The sequence below is a fragment of the Camarhynchus parvulus genome, chromosome Z, assembly GCF_901933205.1.
Source record: "Camarhynchus parvulus chromosome Z, STF_HiC, whole genome shotgun sequence".
Taxonomy (NCBI): Eukaryota; Metazoa; Chordata; class Aves; order Passeriformes; family Thraupidae; genus Camarhynchus; species Camarhynchus parvulus.
In genome coordinates this window covers 6379531-6401696 of record NC_044601.1, presented here as the reverse complement: position 1 = coordinate 6401696, position 22166 = coordinate 6379531, and the positions used below count along the sequence as shown (strand labels likewise).

At 41.2% G+C, this 22166-nt stretch overlaps 1 protein-coding gene across 1 annotated transcript in view; it reads left to right on the top strand.

Moving 5' to 3' along the window:
- VCAN (versican) overlaps window positions 1-22166 on the top strand; it is a 100320-nt gene that overhangs the window by 43908 nt on the left and 34246 nt on the right. The window contains 3 exon segments of the mRNA XM_030968247.1: window positions 1026-1361; window positions 1364-3949; window positions 21336-22165. Of these exon segments, the coding sequence (XP_030824107.1) occupies window positions 1026-1361; window positions 1364-3949; window positions 21336-22165 (3752 nt within the window).

Sequence of the window (22166 nt, the reverse complement as noted above, 5' to 3'; positions counted from 1 at the left end):
TTACTGACCTGGGAAAACTGGCAGAAGGGAAGATGGTTCCAACCTGGGCTTTTCCTGAGGAAAACCTCTTTTCTGAGCACTCAGTCTTCCCAGGAATTTAAAATCTGCTGACACACCTTGCAGTGTTAGCACACATTTCCTCCTCAGATGGCATGGAAATGTGGGCTAAAAGGAGTGGACAAGCAGCAAGGCCACCAGGTTGTTTAAAACATCACAATTTGTTTCACTGGAAGGACATTTCTTTGTGCCTCCTGTTCATCTAGGATAGAAACTCCCTCACCTTTTCCATCATCCAGAGGGTTCAGCACTTTGCCTTTGCATGTTCAGCGCTCCCATGGAAGCATTTCTGTGTGTGGAGGAGTTTCAGATGTGCATCTTTGAAGTGTTTTCAAAAGATCAACATCATTTTAGTAGTATTAAGTTTGTGATCTTACGGTTCAACATTCTCACCTTTCCCCACAATAAATTTCTCCCAGCATAATTTAAAGGCAGGGCAGCAGCAGCATTTTCTGGTGGCATGCTTGATCCTGCTGCTTGAGCACACTCTCACTGCAGTGAGGATTCCTTTTTGCAGCTTGTAATTATGTGCTGAAAATAAGCTAAAGCATTGTTTCACTCCCTTTATACATCTGAGCTGGATGCTGCATCGAGCCTTGAAGAAAACCCACAGCTCTCCTCATTTGTGACAGCTCGAAATAAACCTTCATGTCCCCAGATCAGTACCTGGCAGGCTGATGGTCACTCATGTAACACAAGGACTTCTAGGGGTAATTACATAAACCACAAATATGAAGAATATTGCTGTTTTTTTCATTTCATCTGACTTCTAAGTTAGGCATTCTGCAGCTTTGCAGTGTTTTATTGCATATCCTTCAATGCCCTAAAGAACTACCTAAAGCCTTTGAGACTTACACTTACTTTTCAGCATGGTCTTTATTTTTTGTTGGGGACATTCAAACTAATGAACTAAAGTGTCTTGTGTACTAACTGTACCTTTTTTTTGTTTTTGCTTTTTTTTTTTAAAGCTAAAAAAGTCACAACAGAGCCCACAACCATTGAGCCTGTGACATCCCTGAGAACTGACAGCCTGAGATCATCTCCTGCTGGAGCTCCTCTTGAACCTCCCATCTCCGAGACCCCACTCACTGAAGTGCCTGCCACCCAAACAGTTTCTTTGGAGGAAACAACCCCAGAGTCTGAGGAGGACACAGAAATGACTACTGACGTGGCTGAGGAGAAAAGGGAGATGGAGGTGCTCATGGAGAACATTCCTCTCACCACCCTCCTACCTCAGACTGTCACCAATGGCGAAATATTCACTGATGACACACTGGGCAGGACTGAGTACGATGTCTCACCGGGCCAACAGACACCACGGCCCCAGATTTGGGGCTGGATCACACTTACTCTGAAGCAGAGGAACAAGGTAGGTCTGAAAGCATTGAGGACGCTTTCTTGACCTCTGTAATTTTTCAGGATAGCACAGCTGTAGCTAAGAGTTCCACTGGTTTTTGGGAAGATGCTGAGACGGGAGATGCGCAGAGGCATGATGTTGATAATCAGACTGAGCAAATAGAAGTGGGGCCTCTGAGGACAGCTACAGATAGCTTCTTACAGACTGCTCGGAGGGAGGCTGCCAGGACAGGGACTGCAGACTCACTGACAAAGGACTATGTGTCTCACCATGCCCACCTCACAAATGCACCCACGAGAAAATCACTGGAGGCAAAATCTGATGAGAAACTTACAACTGTTGTGATCCCTAAAGCTCTGCTCACTGCTGAGTCTGCAGAGAGGGAGGACACTGAGAGCATGCACACCGCTGTGTCTGGCACTGATTCTGGGGTGGCTGCTGGTCATTACCCAAGACCAGAAGTGCCTGCTGCATCAGAGACACTCCTAGATGAGCAAGCAGTAACCACTGGACAGTTTTCTGCAGCAAAAGAGTCAACACCCTGGGTTAAATTCAGCTCTGCAACAGCATTTGACAGCGAGGCTTCAGCTCAAGGGAGCAGAGAGGACGTGAGGGATGTGCAGCCCACCGTGGCATCTGGAACATCTGTATCCTTTTCTGTGTCAGCTGCTGATCAAACAGAATCTGAGGCCATCTCAGGAAGCACCGATGCCCTGTCAACTTTTGGAGAAGGCACCATGTCTCTTATCCCCTCATCTCAGCAGACAGAAGAATCAGCTGTCTTGGAGGAGCAGGAGGAAACAGAACGGCCAGAAATGAGGACAACAGATGAGGAGGTCCCTCATTCCAGAGCTGCCATTCCTCCATGTATTGCAGGAGAATCTGAGGGATGTTCTGCAAGGGAGAAGATCACACAGGCCCCTCCAGGTTCTGGCACGTGGCTGCCAACAGATAAAGAGGAGGGGTATATGACAGAAGAGTCATCTCACGCTGGAACAGTGATTGAGTTTGCTACAGAGGATGGCTTCTCTGGAATGGAGCCCACATCATCTCCAGGGCACATTGTGGAATCCACAGTGCATCCAGGAGCTCCAATTTCAGCAGCTACAGATGCAACTGAGACAAGCAGGGAGTCAGCAGAGACCACAAGGGATGAAGAAGTGGTATCATCTGATTTTGGCCAGAGCAGAGACACTACAAGTGTGTCCCACACGAGCAGCTCCTTGGATTTGGAAACGACCATAGCATCCAAAATACCAGTGGAAGAAAGTAGTGCAACCATAGGGTTTTTTAGCTCCCCAAGTGTAACTGTATTGCCAAGTGCTGTGCCCACAGCTGTGGGGGTAACTGAGCGCAAAGGAGATGAGACATCAGGGACAGAGGGAACTATTAAATTTACAGGTGTAACCAAGGTAGATACTGCAGTTCCACAGAAGGAGTATGATGCTTCCCTAGTTCCAGTTACTGTAGAGAGTGAGGTCACTAGAGATATGCCAATTACTGATCAGACTCCTTTTGATGATGTCTTTCATACAGAAGCAACAGAAGCAACTGCAAAACATAGCGAGGTGTTCCCAGAACTCTCCACACTGGACCAAGGTTTGGAGCCAAGAACTGCCACACTGTCTGTGACATCTGCCCACACACACGAGCCAGAGATGTCACCAGGATCTGAATGGGCTCAAACAGCAGTTCAGGAGACACTGGATGAGACAGGCTCAGCTTATGAGGAGATGTACCCAGCCACAGAGGCAGCTGTGCCTGCAGTGACATCCACAGACCACGGAGGAGTTCTGGCACCTGAGGAAACCAGCACCTGGTTGCACCTCTCGGCGACTCCAACAGCTGGAACTGCTCCTGACCAGGATGAGGAGGTCACTGAGGTGATGCCCATAACTGCTGGAACTGAAGCAGAGACACAGGAGAGCCCAGGAACCCCCACCAGGGAGGAAGATGATGCAGTGAGCTGGGATTCTGTGCCACCCTCCCATACGACGCCAGCAGGAGGTTCCACTGTGGAAAGCATTACTGACCTGGCTCTGGGAGCTTCTCCAAGCCATGCTACAGAAGGCTCAGGAATGACTATAGAACCTGAGGAAACCAGGCCAGCTGTATTTGCAGCTACTGCAACAGACAAGGCAACAACTCCCAGCAGCATGACAACACCTTCCCTCGGTGCTGTAGACAAAGCTCAGCCTACATCTGCAACCAAGCCTTTTGTCACTCCAAAGTCTCCACGCATCATTCCCGGGGAAGAAGAGGAGGTAACAAGCCCTGACATCATCATAATTGATGAATCTGTGTCTCCCAGCAAAGCCACTGCTGAGGATGATCTGCCAGGGAAGATGCTGGAGCCGGAGATCGATAAGGAATATTTCACAGCATCCACTGCCACGGCGGTGGCACGACCTACTGCTCCACCCCAAGTGAAGGAGGCCACAGAGGCCTTGCAACCTCAGGAGGTGTCTCCTTCCACTTCACACCCTGATAATGACATAAGATTGTATGTTATTCAAATCACAGGCAATGACACAGGTAAGATTTTGCCCTTTAGACCCGCAGTCCATCAGAGTGGACAGTTTGTCATGTCAAACAGGTGTGCTTTAGGATGTGCTGGAGATGTTTCTTGGATCACTGAAGGATGCAAAGTACCACTTTTGTCTAGACAGCATCTTGCTGAATATTGGTAGGTCTATTTTTCTGTCAGTTTGAAGCCCCTCAGAAATGTATTTCATATTTGCTGTGTGGTAAGAATTATTTCTACATGAGAATGAATATGAAACTGTTTTATTTCTTTTTAAAAAGTCATGATGGCTACAGTACAGTTTTCTTTTTTTAATGTTGTCAAGTCACCAATTTAACTCCAGCTGTCTGTGAAACAAGCATTTTAATTTCACAGCTTCCATTCCATGCATTACTAGTCCTAAACGAAGCACTAGATTATTTTAACATTCCATTGGTCTGCAGCAATTAACAATGCCATGTACAGTGTAGTCAGCTAAAAAATGGTTAAAGCACTCTACTGCCTCCTGTGATTTGGAGGAATGGGGTTTTTTTCATTTTTTTTTTTAAATAGCATATCATGGCATTTTTTAAAATCCATCTTAGGGAATATGTGGTGCACATTGATGCAATATTTAATTCTGCCACATTTTTTAGCTGATGGTTCTGTACATGTGTATGTAGCTTCAATTCCATGGGTATCCAGAACAGAAACTTCTAAAGTAGCAGTGAACTGTTGGGGTTGATGATGAATATGTCTCCATAATGCAAATGTTGAAGGGGTGTGCAGTTTTACATCAAAGAGTCCTGTCAACTGACTATTATTTAAGATGTCATGGTAAAACATTATATTTTAAAACAAAAAGCAAAGGAACTGACAGGCAGAACAAAGCACAGAATTTCTGTTAGGTTCCATGTTTTATGGTGTTTAATTGTCTTATGGTTGTATAATAATTATTTTATTTTTTTTAAAGGAACACGGTAAAAAATGGATTTTTTTTGGTCATATATAGCTTAACTACATGCATGTCTTTTGAATGGCTGTGTCAGAAACTGTTTTCTCTTTGGTTCTTGGCCAAAACCTCCGTGCCTCTGAAGAACTCATCCAGCAGAATTCATAATTTATGGGAGTCTTTTGGATGGTTTTTTCAGGTTTGTTCTTGGTAGGGTTCCATTCAAAAATCAAAAACCAGTAGTGGTTTTTCCCTTGAGATGTGCCATATCCTGTTTGGACATGCAATACCTTGGCTTAGTATCTTTTTACACATTGTGCTTATTATCCTACTTTATGTTTACAGGGTGCAAATCTGCACAAATTAGCAATAGTAGCTTAGCCTTCTATTTCAGAAAATGATAGTTCTGAAACTTTTGTTTCTGTGGCATATTATCATTATTTTGTCTTTATACCTTACCAGTGCCTTGGGAGTCTCTGTTCAATGATACAAGTCCAGTAAGTCAGAGCAGAAGGGTAATTTCTGAGGACAAGACTTAACCCACATATTAAGTCCTTTTGTACCTGTGGAAGTTCACTTAATTTGACTTAATGATGAGTAGCTGGACTAGGTAATAGTAAGTTTTTTTTCCTATTAGGTGTTTGAGTTATGCTGCCATTTATTTCCTACAGGAGGGTGGGTTGTGGTGGGCAGCTGCGTGTTCCAGGTGATGGGAAGAAGTAGGATGGTTTGGAAGGATGTAGATGTAGGAATTCTCTGCATCTACATCGAGAAGAGCCTCATTTTACACCTTTTTTTTTTTTTCTTTTCAGAATAGTGCGGTTACTGTGATTCATTAAGTTAGGATTTGGTTCAAAGTGGATTATCTGAAGGACAGAGTGTGCAGATGCTCTTCATAGCTGCTGTTTCTTACTCTGCCTTGGGTGATCAGATCTTTAGGACAAACTTTCTTCAGGATTTGTCTTCTTCATCCTCACAAACTTTCAAAGCTGTGCATGCATTTCCCAGGTTGAGCTGTGCATATGTGTCAGGATGTGTGTAAGCAGACATAAAGTTATAAATCCTTAAAAATCTGCCTTTAAGAATTATTTAGTCTGTGTGGAGAGGAATAAAGTTGATTGTCTTGAAATATTATTAAATTTGTCATATGGCACTATCTGTGCTCTCTTTAAACACAGAGAGCCCCATCATGTGTCTATGCAATTTTAAAAAGGAATTTTCTTCATTTTTCTGTTTTCAGGCCCTGGCAGTGGGAATTCCCCCACTCAGCTATCCACACACTAAAGGCACCCTCTACCTACTGACCCCAAATTCAGTTAGAACTGCCAAAGATTTATTCTCTCTGAGGGTTTGGATTGATTTCTTTTATTGCTGCAGAAATGAAAGACAACATCTGAAAAATCCTGTCAGGCCCAGTTTCCCCTCATTGTTCCTTAGTCCATAAAATTTTCTTTGTGCTGAAGAAAATGCGTATAGGGAGTTATGAAGAGGAATGAATTTGGCAAATTTTACCAACATATGCCTTTCACTAGGATGTAGTTTAACCTCTTATTCTATCACTCTTTATTTGAGAATTAATCCACTATCATAAAGAACTACATAAACTGTACTTCTGGCTTTTTATTCTTCGCTCTTTGAAAACTGTAAATACAGTTTACATAATTACATCTCTGAAAAAACAAAGGTTTTTCTTCCTTTGTCATGTTTTCAAGGTAATACAATTTAGCATTTTTAGATAAAGTTAATCTGTGAGGTTTATAAACAAAGGCCCTCACTGATTTTTAAGTCAAGAGTCCAAAAGGGCCTCCTAAGAAAGGGCAGCTTGCTTAGAAATAACTGTTTCAAATAGGAATTATAATGAGAGGTTATATATAGATGGCATTGTCTATAAACGAATATATTTTCCCTTCTGTGTTTGCAGAAGTGCTGGAACTATTTATGAGATTATTCTTTCCCCCTCATTCTTCACCTCCTTGTTATTCAGCTTTTGCCAGAAGCAACAGTTTAACAGGGAGGCAGGGCTCAGCAGAAATTCAGCACCATGTTTTGTTTCCTATCACTCAATTACAGTAAAAACCTTGCTATTACACAGCTGAATATTGCTCCCTGCAGCTCCATTTGCCATCCACAGCGTGGGCACAATAATATGTAAGTGCTCCATGGAGGTGCCATTAGGCTTTGTCAGGCAGGAGCAGTGTTTTACATTCCACGTGGAAGGGCTGTGCTAAATGTGTGAATTCTTGAGATTTTGAGATATTTTTAGCAGTTTCCATCAAACAGGACAGAGAGCCTGTGGTGGTGGGGGCAGCCCTGGCTCAGGTGAGCTCACCTGAGAGGCAGGAAGGATTCCTTGTGCCTTCCTCTTCCTTCTCAAACCCTCACCAGACTGGCACCAACTTCTCTGAAGAGCCCTGAAGTCTTTGGGCTGGAATGTGCTGTTGATCTATGGAATGTGTTATGGATGTATGGAATCTCAGGTGATATTATTCTTCATTATTACTGCAGGCTGAAGCTGCACTCGAAAGGTGTGGATTTAAATTCAGCTAAATGAAGTGCCAAGGATATTATTCTGTCTCATACACACATCCCTCTTAATATAAAGTAGTACAGTAACTGGAAGGTGATATTAAATATTATCATTTCTGAGACTTTACATTTATTATTTAGACCAGAAGAAGATTCATCTAGAGGACTTCTTTTCTTATCCTAGAGATAAATAGCTTTACTCCTAGCTTTTAAAATGCATGCTTGCAGTCAATGAAAGCTCTCATAAAGGAAGTTTACTTTTAGATTAAAATAAAAACAAAACAAGGCATGGAAACAGAAGTAATTTGAAGGCCTGGTGGAAGGTCAAACTCAGTTTGAATTCTGGAGGACGTGCTCTAGGGCTGATAAGAAAGGACATAGAGCTGAACAGATATAGCTGTTCATTTGTGTAGCAATACAGCAGTTTTCATTGAGAAAATGTGCAAACAATCCACACACTCCCATGTGGGCAAACATGGGGAGGTGCACAAAGTAATCTGGGTAGTAAGACTTGTTTTTTCCGACAGCCCATGGGCAGATCTCAGGGAGGTATTTCAGTTAATGAGGAAAAACATCCTTGCCCATGAGGAAACGCCCCTTTGTATGGTACAAAAAGGGGTACACAAGTTTCAGAATGGAAGGGGCCTGGGACCTCCATCCACTGGAGTGGAACCAGGAGCTTTTCCCTTGGAATCATGACAGCGAGGAAGCCAAACACCCCTGCAGTGTGAGGTGCTACCACGTGCATGGCTTCCCATGGCATCAGATGGGACACAAGATTTTGTCCTTCTCTATGAGGATGCAGAATTTGCCACCTTGTGCCCTGTGCTCTGATGTTTCCTAGTGCTGCTGCTGCTGGAAGGTCATGGATTAGCAGCTGGGAAAAGAAAAAAAAAATAAAGCAGCCAAACCTGAAGGAACTTTTCAGCTCATAAAGCTTTTATGAGCTGAAAAATGCTTGTGGGGGTGTTGTTTAACAGTGGTTGAGGGGATGCTGGAAACATAACTCCTGTCTGAATCAGGAGTAATTTGCACACCTGCGTTTTTTGGAGACATTTGAAAGTCTTTATTTAGTGAATATGTTTCAAAGTCTTTGTTGGACCCTGGGACTCCCACCAGCTCTGTCTGATTTCTTGTCCCCTCCAGCTTTGAAGAGAGTGAAATTGCAGGAGCTTGTGCTTTGTGGATGTGGATTTTTATGGAAAGAGGTTACAAACCTTTGTGTTTCAACATGTAATTCTCTGACATGCATATTTCTGTCTTAGCAGTGTGAGAGGGCAAGTGAAATTTGAATGAAATGCAGGATGGTAATGAGTCATAGTCATAAACCTTAACAAAGGAGGCAGAATAGAGTCTTTTCAGGTCCATCTTAGGCCTTGCCTTAAAATTCATTTAATCTTCTTGTCTTCACAGCTCCTTCTGGAGGGCTGTCAAAGATCGTCATGGCTCTGTTTAAGCCTGATTCTAATATCTAGCCTGAATTGCTCCTTGGCCAGTTTATACCCGTGTTTATTCTTGCCAGCATTGTCTTTAGCCTGAATAGGTCTTTTTTCTTCCTGACACTTATCCCTTGGTACTTTTATTTCTCTGCTCAGTCTCAGAGAATGACCACGTCCCCTTGCTCAGCCCCCGTTTTTGGGGACTCCTGAGGGGAGAGCATGCGTGGGAGGGTGGGAATGTGCTGGTGCTCTGCAGGAAGGGAAGATGCTGGCCCTGCCCCAGGCCCTGGGGGTGTTGGGGTGATCAGTGCCTCTTCCAGGCGTTGCAAGGGACAGCCTGAAAGTTTGCAGCATCCAGGTTTGCATCTCTCTTCATCTGTACCCACACTGTTCTCCTTTAAGGTGTTCCATTTGTGCTCGCTGGCAAATAATCTCTCTGGACACCATTTGTGGCATACACACACCTGAGCTAGGTGCAATTTTTGGTGTGCCTTTTTTGCTAATTATTGTGTTTGTGTCTCCCCCTTCAGCAGTAAGTCTCTCTTTGTCTTTTGTGTGCTGAAATCACCATTTGGTTTTTTTTTCCCCAAATGAAGGGTATATGCTATTGAAAGCCATGGTTTCTTTACAGGCCCTATTTCAAACCAAGGTTTACTGTAAGGAAAGCTGCTGTCTTGCAGCTAGGCTGACCTGGATTAATTTCTGGTGGGATCTTAAAGCAACTGCAAAAGTGGCCTCACATGGGCAGGACCAATTTCCCACCTTATTAAATGCAAAATATCCTCTTTTATTTTTTTTCTTTTTTTTTTTCTTGTTTCCTTAATGGAGGACTGGGCTTGTCTCCTTATCAATTGTCGTGTTCTAAACTTCTTTTCCCAGGGGAGCAGGTCTGACTGGAGTAATTTGCACATCCTGAATGACCAAACTGTCTGTGTTATTAATAAAACCTGCTGTAGAGCTGGCCAGGTTCTTCCTGTGCCTGGAGTAACTGAAGTGTTAAACGCTGGGCAACGTGGCCAGATCCTGATTTCATCTTCCCCAGTGTAATTACACCACAGTAATTCCAATGAGGTGATTGAGAGCAAAACTGTGCTGGGGATGTGGGGAGAGTAGGTATCACAATGTCTTCATAACACTTTGCAGATTCTGGGTCGTTGTACAATTGGGTGATTATTTTTCTTCAGAACACATTTGAGTTCAATCCAAAATGGTAGATCTGTTATTAACTAAACCAGTTGGGGTTTTTCTATATTAGAATAGTCTTTTTTTTTTTTTAAGCTGGTGATATGGAGGGCTTTTTAAAATAGGTTGTACACCATCCCATATAAATTGAATTTAAAACAGAATAGCAGTGATGTCTTGTATGAAAGCAAAAATAATAACCAAGTAATTTTAATATATTCAAGCTTTTTTGTGCGCTTTTCTCAAAACGAAGGAAAAACAAAAACAAACCAACTCCACCAGCCCCATATCCAACAGAGCTGAAACTTGATACATAGAAATTTTCACAAGCTAAAACTGAATTAACAAGTGGTCTTTAGGCCACTATTGCTGGCTCTTCCTGAAGAAAGACTTATTATACTTATTATAGAACAATAATTTCTCTTTCCACATTCCTTTCTAGACTTCCATAGATACAAGGAACAGTGCCCTCACATGAAATACTGTTCAGAGGATGCCTACACATTCCCTGCTGTTTTTGCATTGTATCCAAGGAGACGTCTCAGATCTAGACATAGGGATTACACATTTCCAGCTTTCTTATAGCTCTTTGTTTATTCATGAGTGAAATGAAGGAATTTTATTCATAGGTACAATGTAGTTTTTCATACTTCTGTTGTGAAGAACAGGAATTCTTTTTAGAGGTTTTGCTTACATGTGGAGAAAGCCTTTAAAAGTCCTACTGCAGAAAAGATGAGCTGTCTTTTACATGGTGATGCAATATGACTTAATTTTTTTTTTTGAGGAAAGTGTTTTCATGCACCAAACTTTTCTGACTGTGTCCAGATTGTAACTTTCTTAATATAGAATTTTCAGTGGTGTTTTTTGCATATTTTCAGTTTAATTAGTGGATTATTCCTTGCTAATCCAGCCAGTCTTTTAAAATCTTCCTTGTTTTTTGAAGTGATTAGGTGATAAATTTGATCAATAATATACAAAATACCCACTGGTGTCTTCCAGAATATTTTCCTGCTGCAAGTGAGGATGTGTGCAGACTGGCTGGTTAATATTTTGTGTTGTCTTTGGGAACATGTTGCTGAAGTTATTAATCTTTCTTTATAATTTTTTTCCCCTGCTCACTTCATTAGAACTTTTCTGACAAGCCTTGCATTACTGCTTTTCTTAAATGAGGAGAATTCAGTATGAAAACTTTCTGCTTCCCAAGGAGGAGAAAAGTAGTTGGAATTTCATTCCTGGTAAGGAATGTCTTCCAGTAGTCCCTGCCTGCCTAGGTACCACCTCTGCTATACTTCATTACCTTTTTGATACCCATCATTAGCTCAAAGAGTGCACAAGAAATATTAGTTTTTAACTTTAAACCACACTCTTGGATTTTACGTGTAGCACCTCATCAAGCAGGAATCCCATAGTTTCAGTGGGAGGTTTTTTGGCATTAGAAAAGGAATTTCCACATATTTGATGTAATTTTTTGTTGCTTTTTGCCAGAATAGCAGCAAGGAATGTGCCTATATGTACACAGAGTAGCACTGAGATTTTTGATTGTATTTCATTGTGGGATTTTTTCCTAAACCATTGCTTTTTTTTTCTTGAAAGTGGTGAGTAAAATGATTCTGGGCTTACTTATATATTCACTATCCTGGCTTGTAGTGAGTTTCCAGTCACATGTCTAGTTAAATAGTGAACATTAGAACCAAAATTCATGAGTCCTTGGGAAATGCTGTGGGCACTTGGTCCAACTGACAGGACCAAGGATTAACCCAAAATGTTCTTCAGACGAATATTTGTTCACACTTTAATTGAATTGTTTGTCTTCCTGGCCTATATACAATTTTTTCTTTTTTTTTTCAGTTTATTCTGACCACATACAGAGCCTGCCAGGTGTGAACTAATTCTGCAGCAATATTACCATGTTAGCACAGGATGGGGTTTGTGGCAGTACCTTACAGTCAAAAATATGTCTCCCTCTGCTGATTTTCACTGGTGCAGTAACATTACCACAGCAAGGCTTCTATTTTTAGCTGTAGTTGGTTTAAAACCTTTGTTCTCAAGTACTGTCCAACAGAAGTGCCTTTTCCAAAAAACCCCCAAGTGTTTCTAAAAACAAATTAATATTTTTCCAGAACAAATGTTCCAGTTTTGCCAGAAAAAAAACAAAAACAAAAAGAAAACAAAGCAGAAAAGAAAGCTGAGATGAAAAAAGTTACTGAAAGAAAAAATTATGTGATTCTATGGTTAAACAAACACTCATGTTCTGTAGGCAGTGTTTGAAATTGTGTCTGGTGGAGACACATTTATGTCACTCCAGCTGCAACAGAGGGGAGCTTACAGACTTATGCTGATTTAACTGAGAACCTCTGGTTTATCCCTAGGCTGCTTCAGGTGTTTTATAACCAAAACAATTTTATTAACACCTGTAGATAAATTTATAAAATTTTCACCTTTATTTAATTTTTCTTTTCAGGAGTAGGGGATGATACTGAGAATAATCAATTAAAGTTTTGCAGAATCCTCTCTCTATCTCCTGAGCAATAGTTGCAAAGTACAGGACTCAGATCTATATGCAAAAATCCTTTTGCCACATATATCAATATCTAGTTATGTATTCACTCTAATTATGAATTCTAAAACTCACTTGAATTTAAGGAGTTATGAAGATACTGCAGTACCTTGAGCTATCATTGCCACTTCTGTAGCAACTCAATTAATTTTTGCACATGCAGAAAGGTCCAGGACAAGACTGATTTGCCCCAAACAAAATTTTAGTCACATTTCAATGAAGAAAAATGAAACTTAAAAATATATATTTGCCATGGCACAAAGATTGTATTGCCACATGAGAAATAGCTCAAAATAATGTCCCAAAAGAGCAGGGGCTGCAGCTAAAGAATGTGATTTTGGTTCCTTGCTGCATGACCAGTGGGCTTGTGCAGGCATTAAATTAAAAGTGTGGTTATGAAGAACAGGAAAAAATGCTTGAGAAATAGTGGGGGATAAAATGCCAGAAAATCATCATGATAAGCAGAATAAACTTCTCCAGATAGCTGTAAAAAGAGCATTTTGGGCAGAGCAGGTGGGGTAATTCTCATCATAGCTTCAGTTCTTGGAAAAAAAGACGTTCTGTATCCTTCCTTTTCCTTTTCCTTTTCCTTTTCCTTTTCCTTTTCCTTTTCCTTTTCCTTTTCCTTTTCCTTTTCCTTTTCCTTTTCCTTTTCCTTTTCCTTTTCCTTTTCCTTTTCCTTTTCCTTTTCCTTTTCCTTTTCCTTTTCCTTTTCCTTTTCCTGCTGTTTTCCTCTTTTTCTCTCTTTCTCCTCTCATACACACACACACTCATATATGCAAACACCACTGTCTGTTTTAGAGCTTGAACTGTAAAATATTCTCTGGCTTTATTTCTGCCACATAAAATTCCCCTCATGAGACAAATCAAGAAAGAAACATTTAGTACATGCCTTGTACATAAACCAACCTTTATTACTCCTAAAATAATATGATGTCAATCTATTTTTTCCCCAAACTGCCATATTAAGGAGCATACTGTAATTTTTTTTTCCCTAATGCCAAGTGGTTCCTTTTTCCAGTATTACTGGAAAAGGGAAGAGGGGAAAGAATATTCCTTTCAGCCCTGAGCAGCCACAGGTGCAGTCAAAGGGTGAGCATGTGCCTTGAGATTCTAAGCGTAGTTTTCTGACTTTTGCCCAAATTTGTGTTGTGGTAAGTCAATTTTTGATTCTTACTGGAGGGGACACTCTCTCCCCATACTGGTAGGGCCAGAACTGGTTCTTTCTTGTGCCAGCTGTGTCACGGCAGAAACATTTGAAACAATTAGCAGGATGTAAATGTAACGAAGGGAAGAGTGGCACAGGAAAGCCCAAAATTCATTGGAACCTCAGTGTTTCCACCTCAGTCATGGAACACCACACATGAAATAATGGATGAAGTCATTCTGGTGAGCAGATGCTCTTTCCCAACCAGCTTTTCCTGCAGAGTTGGACTTCCCTCTCCACACACCCAGACACACCAGCTCAGTCAGATACAGTCTGACTCCTTGCTTTGTTTTGGGTTCCATCTGGAGAAAAATGATTTATTGCATGGCAGTTGTTTGGGTTTGGGTTGTTTAGCCCTGCAGAGCTTTAGAATTGTCTTCTCTGTAGGCAGTGGGGGAAATGTTGGAGAAATGTTGTCATTGGAAGGATGCTCACGCCCAGGAGGAGGCTCCACGGGCTGGAGTCGTGTTTTGTTAGTGACATATTGGAGCAGAAAGGAAGTGGGAATGGCTGCCCTCAGAATGTTGCATGACAAATATCCAGGCATTATCCAGGGAGCTGTACCCTGCCCGTGCTGGGGCTCACGGCAAAGCTGCCATTTTTAACAACTTGACATTTCACTCAGTCTGCTTCTTAGCAAATTTATTGTCGGGCGTGGGGGAGAAGAACAAAGGAAACACCAGGAATTGCCAGAGGGCTCCGTGATATGCTTTTATAATAAAACAGTTCCTTTCTTTCTGACATGGTTTGTGCATCATCCTGTCTGCTGCTTTGGAGTCTGGCAGGGCTGAGGGAGCCCAGAGCCCTGTGCAGAGCAGATGTCCCCCTAAGTGACACCCACTCCCCACAGGTGCCTCTGGCTGTGGCCTCCAGCTCCAGCCGGGGGTCCTGTCTGTCAGAAGAAATGCCAGAAAGTGATACTCATGGATTTTGCATGAAAAGCCCCAAATATGGTAAAGCAGAAGGACTGGATAAGTGAATTTCAGTAGGCAAGACTGACCACCCACCTTGAATTGCTTTCAACTCCTACCCAGCCAGCTGTGCAAAAGTCACTCCTTACAATTACTTTCTCCCAGCAGTTTACCTGAATCATTGAGACTTTTATGCAAGGTAAATTTGTATATATATATGTAATGTAATAATCTCTTTTGACTCTCAGAACGATAACAAAAACGTAAATTTTGATAAAATTTAGAAGGTTAAAAAAACATCAAAACAATCCAAACCTCAAATTATTGAAACCTGCCCTGCCTCCTTGAGGATTTTTAAAAGGGAGCCAAAGTTAACAAAATTTTAGAAATATATATGTCCAGCTGGGAAACATTTTAAAGTGAACTAAATAAAACCTTTTGTTTACTTAGAGAGAACAGTAATCAAGACCTAGATTTTACTAGACCTCATCACGTATACTAGTCATGTTAATGTGAGGTAGAAGGATTAAAAGCATAAAAAATTTAATTATTTCTGGACTTTTTTTTTTAACTTTTGGCTTAGGTGTCTATAATAGTAGCCATATTTCTTTAATGCCTTAGACCAGCTCCTTGGCAGTATTTCTACTTTTTCCTGAAGAGGAGAAGGGGTATGCCTGGAGCACTGTTGCACTTTGACCATGCTTAGGTGGGATAATGATACTACAAGATGGCACAAGTTAGAGGAATCACATATTCCAAAGGCTGACACTTGGAATTTTGGTTCACCAGGAAATATCTGTATTTCAAAATATTTTATTTATTTTTTTTAAAAATTAAATTAAAATAACAATATACATTAAAAAAAAGACAAAAAAAACCCCATCAAATTTCTTCTGGGAAGCAAAACAGCACAAAATATATTATCAGATTGATTTATTTCTGTAAAATTGAATGGTTTTTTTCCATTTTGAATGTACTATCTTAAGGGGAAAGAAGACCCTACTTAATAGAAGGCTTTTGATTTTTTTTTTGTACTGGGCACAGCTTTTCAAATCCCTTTTTTTATTTCCTCACCACGCTTTTAAAACTGAATATATGCAATGAAACTGACACATTCCTGTGGAATTGGTTGAGGTTTTGGATTTTTTTTTTTTCTTGCTGTAAGAATTTCAGCAAGCTATGGTCATAAAGCTGCTCCAATCTTGCCGGCTGTGGATCAGGTTCCTGGCAGAGCTGACGTTCAGGGGAGTCAGGGCATGACATAAAGGTGGTTTAGGTCTTTCCTCATTCTAGAGCCTCTCCCAAGCCCAGGTGTGAGGCTTCACTGGTTTTTCAGAGGGTTTGAACCATCTCAATTCCTCCTGCTTTGAGGACTCCTTGTTGTTTTGCAGGTGGAGCAGAGTGTGGATTTTATCTGTCCATAGGATCTCTCTGGTGGGAAACCTTTGTGACCCCACCATGAGCATCCCAAAAATGGGCAGGGGTTTTGAAACAGCTCACTGAAGCCATTTACAGCTATACATGTGTTTTGTCAAAATCTTCATAGAACCATAGAAAATTGAATGGTTTCGGTTGGGATGGAATTAAAGCCCATCCAGTGCCGCCATGGCAGGGACACCTCCCACTGTGCCAATGTCCAGCCTGGCCTTGGGCACTGCCAGGGATGCAGGGGCAGCCCCAGCTGCTCTGGGCACCCTGTGCCAGGGCCTGCCCACCCTGCCAGGGAACAATTCCTCATTGCCAAGATCCCAGCCAGCCCTGCCCTCTGGCACTGACAGCCATTCCCTGGCTGCTGTCCCTGCAGCCCTTGGCAATTGTCTGTGTCCATCTTTGCTGCAGCCCCTTGAGGCCCCCAAGGCCACCCTGAGCTCAGGCCAAAGCTTCTCCTGCCCAGGTGAGCAATGGCAGCTGTGGCAGCCTTTGCTGCCAGCAGAGCTGCTCCATCCCTGTGCCCATGCTGGAGCCTCCTCTGTGCTCTCTCCAAAAATAACTGATAACATTTTAATCTTTAACTCTATTGAAGCCAACCTGAAAAAAGGTTATGCTTATCAAGTGCAGGAAATAATTTGACTTATGCAGACTTATGCAGATTTTTCATGCAAACTTGTCTCGTGGTTATGAATTCTTGATGCTGAATATTAAGGATTTTCTGTTAGTGTCACATCATGCAATGAAGTACCTTCAAAACAAAGAGTCCAAAATGGTTTTAGACTTCTAACTAAAATCTCTTTTTTTGTTTCCTATTTAGCTATATTCTTGTCAAAAATATAGGGCCTGATTTAAAATCCATAGAACATTTTATGTAGGTCTCATGGCTTTATCAGACCTCTAGTCCTTCTACAAAAGACTGAACTTTACTACTGCTCACAAAAAACTGAGCAGTGGCTCTGAAGAAATAAGTTCAGAAATTGCAGAAGTGTGAAATTCCATTATCTGCAGGACGCCAGATTAGATGTTAAGAGCCCCATTTTGAAAGGAACTTCACAAAACCATAAGTCTTCTGAATGAAATATTTTGTGTTTCGAAAGTTTGGGAAACATCATAATATGTTTTCTATTTCATTCTCCATTAATTCTTCCTCAGATGCTTATCTGATGGATTTTGAGAGAGAAAATGCTTTTTTTACTGCCTGCCCCCTCAAAGATGGTCTTGGAAAAGCTCTTTGCAGAATATTAAAAGTCTTCTTAAGAAAAGAAGTATTGCTGCACGTTACACATTTTTGGATGTGTGCAGGCATTATCTGGTGCACCACTAACAGGAAGGCAAATTTTCTGTGTGATCCACTGAAAAACTGACGGGGGTTTGGAACCAGCCATGATGGATTGGAAGGGTTGTAAGGAGAATTAATGACTCCTTGGTCCGTGGCGCTGTGCTTATGTGCAGTAGCAGGCTAAAATCACCCTGTAGCCAGAGGGATTTCCATCTCTTACATATAGGAGCTGCTACTGAGATGGATGCCTGCTCCTTGCAGGTCATTTAGAACATCTAGATGTATTAAATGGATTAAGAAACACTCCAGGCTGGATACACCTATCCTTTCCATCTCCATTCCAGTGCATACCTCATCACTTCCCTCCAAGAGAGGCTTTGCTGATAAATCTCTCCCAGGACTTGTTTGGGTTGGCACTCTGAGCTGACAACCCTTGGCTTTTTCTCCTTTTTAGCTGCTTGTTTTCACTTTCCTTCACTTGGAGCCAGAATAACAAAGCAGCTCTTTGAAAAAGGGCTCCTTTTGGCTTGTTTTCCATGACCTATTGATAAGCATATTTGATAGCCAAACTCCTTCCCTTTTAAGTCCTGGTTTTGTCTCTTTTTTAGTAGTCTTTAGTCTGTGTGTGTTTACCTGCAGCAAAAATGGGTGTGAAATAAACAGGAGCCTGCCCTTAGGGTCTAACAAACCAGTTCAATAGATAAATATTTCTTCTATTTTAATATTTCTTCTATATTAATATTTTATGGTAGGCTTCATCCTAGTGTTTTATACCCAGTTCACAAGGATGTATGAGCCACATCATTTGGTAGATTATTTGCCATCTCAGGAGTTATAGAGCATTTTTCATTGCTCTTAACCCTGAGCAACCTGAATCCTAACACTGAATAACCAAACCTGTAGGAAGGAAAAGAATTTCTAATTAAAAACAAGCAATAAAAAAAAAATCAATTACATTCTTTGCTATCTCCTGAAAAATCTCATTATTTTTTCTTTGGAAAAAACAAAATATTAAAAAAAAACAAACCTCCAAAGATACTTGTTATTTAATGAAAGAGCCTCCTGAAAGTTTATTATCAGAATATCATACCTTTTGCTAAAGTTCTTTTATGTGGATTGTTCTGGCATGTGAGATCTTGAAAAAGCTAACAAAGTAAAAGCAGGGTCTGATAGAGATCTCTGCATGTGTAAGAATTTGTATTTGTCTTCTAGGTGAATTTGGAACCGATGTTGTTCACTAAATATATTGCCTACCATAAATGACTTAGTGTGAGCTACTGATTTGAGGGACTCCCAGGTGTGCACTGCTGCAAAAATTCTGCACTGTTGGTCAGAACTTGTTAGCCATGGTGCCCTCCTACAAATTACAGCCCATCCAGGCTTTATAATTTATTTATTTTTTTTAAATGTACAATTTCTGTGCAAAGCTGCATGCTTTGTTTCACTGTGTGTGAAACAAAGCTCACTTAATTGCTGTGTGTGAAATCATAATTAATTTGTATGGCATACCAGGTTGTTTATGCACATCCCTCCTTGGCTGTTCAAACAGCACAAGGCATCTTTCCCGGCCATTCAAATTTCTGTGTGTGGGTGCAGTGATTTTATAGTGAAACTACCAAAAATCAGAGACTCTCAGAGCTCCCCATCAGCTCTGCCTCGCCATTCCTCTCTCACTGACTGAATTCCCATGGGTTTTTGCATGCACAGGTTTGAAAGGAAGGTGTGAAATTCTGTCTGAATTGAAAACTTCTGCTTTTATGAAGACATGGTTTCTCTGTGTGTCCAGGTGGCCTTTTACTGAAATTCATGGATTCTGGAAGGGTTGTTATTAGACATGCTCCTCAAAGTCATGCTGCCAGTCTTGGAGAGATCACCAAATTCCTGCTTTTCAGAAAATTTGAAAGGGAGATCTGGTAGAGCTGAAGTAAATGGCTGCAGAAAATTTATTCTTCTGTGGCATTGGACAGCCTTTCTCAATATTTCTAATTTACTGGAGAAAAGCATTCATTCTTTACAAGCATTGCATAAAATAACTCCCAGCAAGCACATGTGAGGGAGAGAGAGGAAATCTCAGTTCTGTAGCCATCTAATAGTGCTGTCATAGGACATGGTAAACACCAGGCTTCTCTGAGCAACGCACAACAGCCAAGCAGGCACAAGGTTAAAAACAACCTTTTTCTTGGTGGCACTGGGAGCCCTGAGCTTAGTGTTGTACAGACTTGACACTGTAGTTGAAATAAACAATGCTGAAGGTGATTTATTCTCTGTATTCTTCAGCTGGAGCTTTAGCAAAGCTGAGATCCAGTAATACTTCATGAGTTTAGCTGTAAACACAGTGTGAGGTATTAGAACATTAATTCTCAATGGAGTTGCAGTGACCTTTTCAAAACCAAATTGAAGTCAATTTGCACACACAAGCCAGCCCAGGCCAGAGAATCACAAACCCTTCGTAGTGCTCTCTGTCAGTTTAATTTGATTGAATACATTCTTTTCCAGAATGATCACCTGATGACTCTTGTCTCTGAGGACTCAGTAGTCACAGAGGTTAAATGATCTTCATAGGTAGGGGAATTACTCCAAATTGATGAAGTGCTTTACCTCAAGTTCTCATTGTTTTATGACTTGTAAATGGTTTTAGTGAGGGAGATTTGTTTTAAGAGCTGAGCTGTGTCACGTACTGCAGATATTTTTTCAGGGACCAGTGGTTGCTGACAGTGCTCTCAGGCAGGAGTGGTATCAATTGTTCCAGATCCTCTCCTGGCAGATGTGGGCAAAGCCCCATTGGCCCTTCCAGCTTCTACCAGCAAGGAAGTAATCCCCTCTGGCCAAAATTGTTATAAACATAGCTCCAGAAGAAAGAAACACTCATGGAATAGGATTTCAGCGCAAGGTTTACAATTTCAAGTCAGTTGGCCAAGCTTGAAATATGGGGGCTTGTTTCTGAGTCTGTTGTGTCCTTCTTTTTAATTTTTTTTTAATTTCATTTTAATTAGGAGAGCTTCCATTGTCTGGAACAGAAGGTTTGAAGCAATGTTTGTGCTGAAAGGGCAAGTTTAAAAAGTGTCTATGGAATTTGGGATCATAAATCTTGGAGGAATTCATGAGGCTTTCTGCAGCTAAAATCTTGCTTTCTTAAATCTTCTTTTTTCCTCTTTATCTGCCTGGCCGCCTAGAAAAAAACTGTGAGAGGTTTGCAACCTGTAGGAGTATGTAAATAATTCAAAGTTAGTGGTAAACAGAAGAAAATTACTGGACTTCAGTCATGTTACCCTCTGAGTGGGAGTTGACCTTTGAATCTGTGATATTTTTTCTTATTGCTGCATAATGCTTTAAAATTCCAAATAGCAACAACTTTGTAAAGCAAGACCTTATTCACTGTCCTAGGGTCCAAGTCTAGTGAAGAGTGATTGATGTAGATGTGATGGGTTCCTAGTAATTTGAATTATTCTGTACTAAAGGGAAAAGGGAGATGCAGAGGGAGGTTTTTTTTGTGTCTTATTTTATTTTAGACTTTGCCTTAAGCTTAGCTTTGCCTAGGTTCAGTTATTGGTAGAGGTCAGTTAGTGTCTAAATCCCTGGAAGCAGTTGCAGCAGGTTGGTCTGAAAAGTGGTTTTTATCTTGTCCATTCCTCATCTTTGCTGAAAATGTAGGAGCAGGTAACTCAGGCATGGGTTTGGGACCAAGGGCACATGGCAATCAACAGCATTGAAAAACCAATGTGTTCAATATGCAGACAGACTCCAACTAGAAAGTCACACCCCATGGCAGAGTTTAACTTTGTGTCAACAGGAGAACGCACTGAATTTACAACAAATTGTTGAATTTCAGAGATTTTTTGTTTTGTTTTTTTTTTTTCTCTTCTCCAATGGATTGCTTGTACTTCATGTGCCTGCTGTTACTTAGGGATTATGAAAAACTCTCTTTTTCTTGCAGATCACCCGGTGAACGAATTTTTGGATCTGTTCAATCGCCACATGCTTCCTCATGCAATAGATGAAACCCACATTGATGCACAGTCAGCTCAGACTGAACCCTGTACTTCAGACTCTGTGCAGGATTCCTCTGAATATTTAATATTGGATCCTTTCTTTCCAAACTATGCAGAGTTTGAAGAAGACGAAGACTGTGAAAATACTACTGATGTTACAACCCCTCCAGCTTTGCAGTTCATCAATGGGAAGCAGCAAGTCACCAGTGCACCCAAGAGCACAAAAGCTGAGGAAGCCAGGAGTGACCAAATTGAAAGCGTTGCACATTCCAAAAATGTAACCTTTTCCCAAATCAACGAGACAAACACATTCATCATTAATGAATCCGAAGCTTCTGGTACTATGCAACCAAGCAAAGCTGGAGAAGTAATGGGGGCGTTTGAGGTCACGCAAGCAACCTCAGGGGCTGCAATGTTAGAACCTGTCTATAGTGGGGAGTCTGAAGTTGTGGCAACAGATAAATCGGTCGCCACCACTTCTTCACACGAGCAGTCTCTGCAAAACAGCAGAGAGACCATGACATGGCAGGGAACTGAGGAGAGCTCCACTAAAGATAGCAAAAACCTGCTTTTGGTTTCTAGTGAATTCTCTGGAGATGGCTCCACTGAATCTGATCTGTCCACTTCAGTCTTAGAAGCTGTGACAGGGTCAAGAAAGGAAGATGATGAAAAAAGTTCTGGTATAACATCTTCTCCTGATGCATTTACTGTGAGAAGTTCTGCTGTAACTGCTTCTCTGGAGGCAGTTTTTATTCCTGCTACGGTAGACAGCGCAT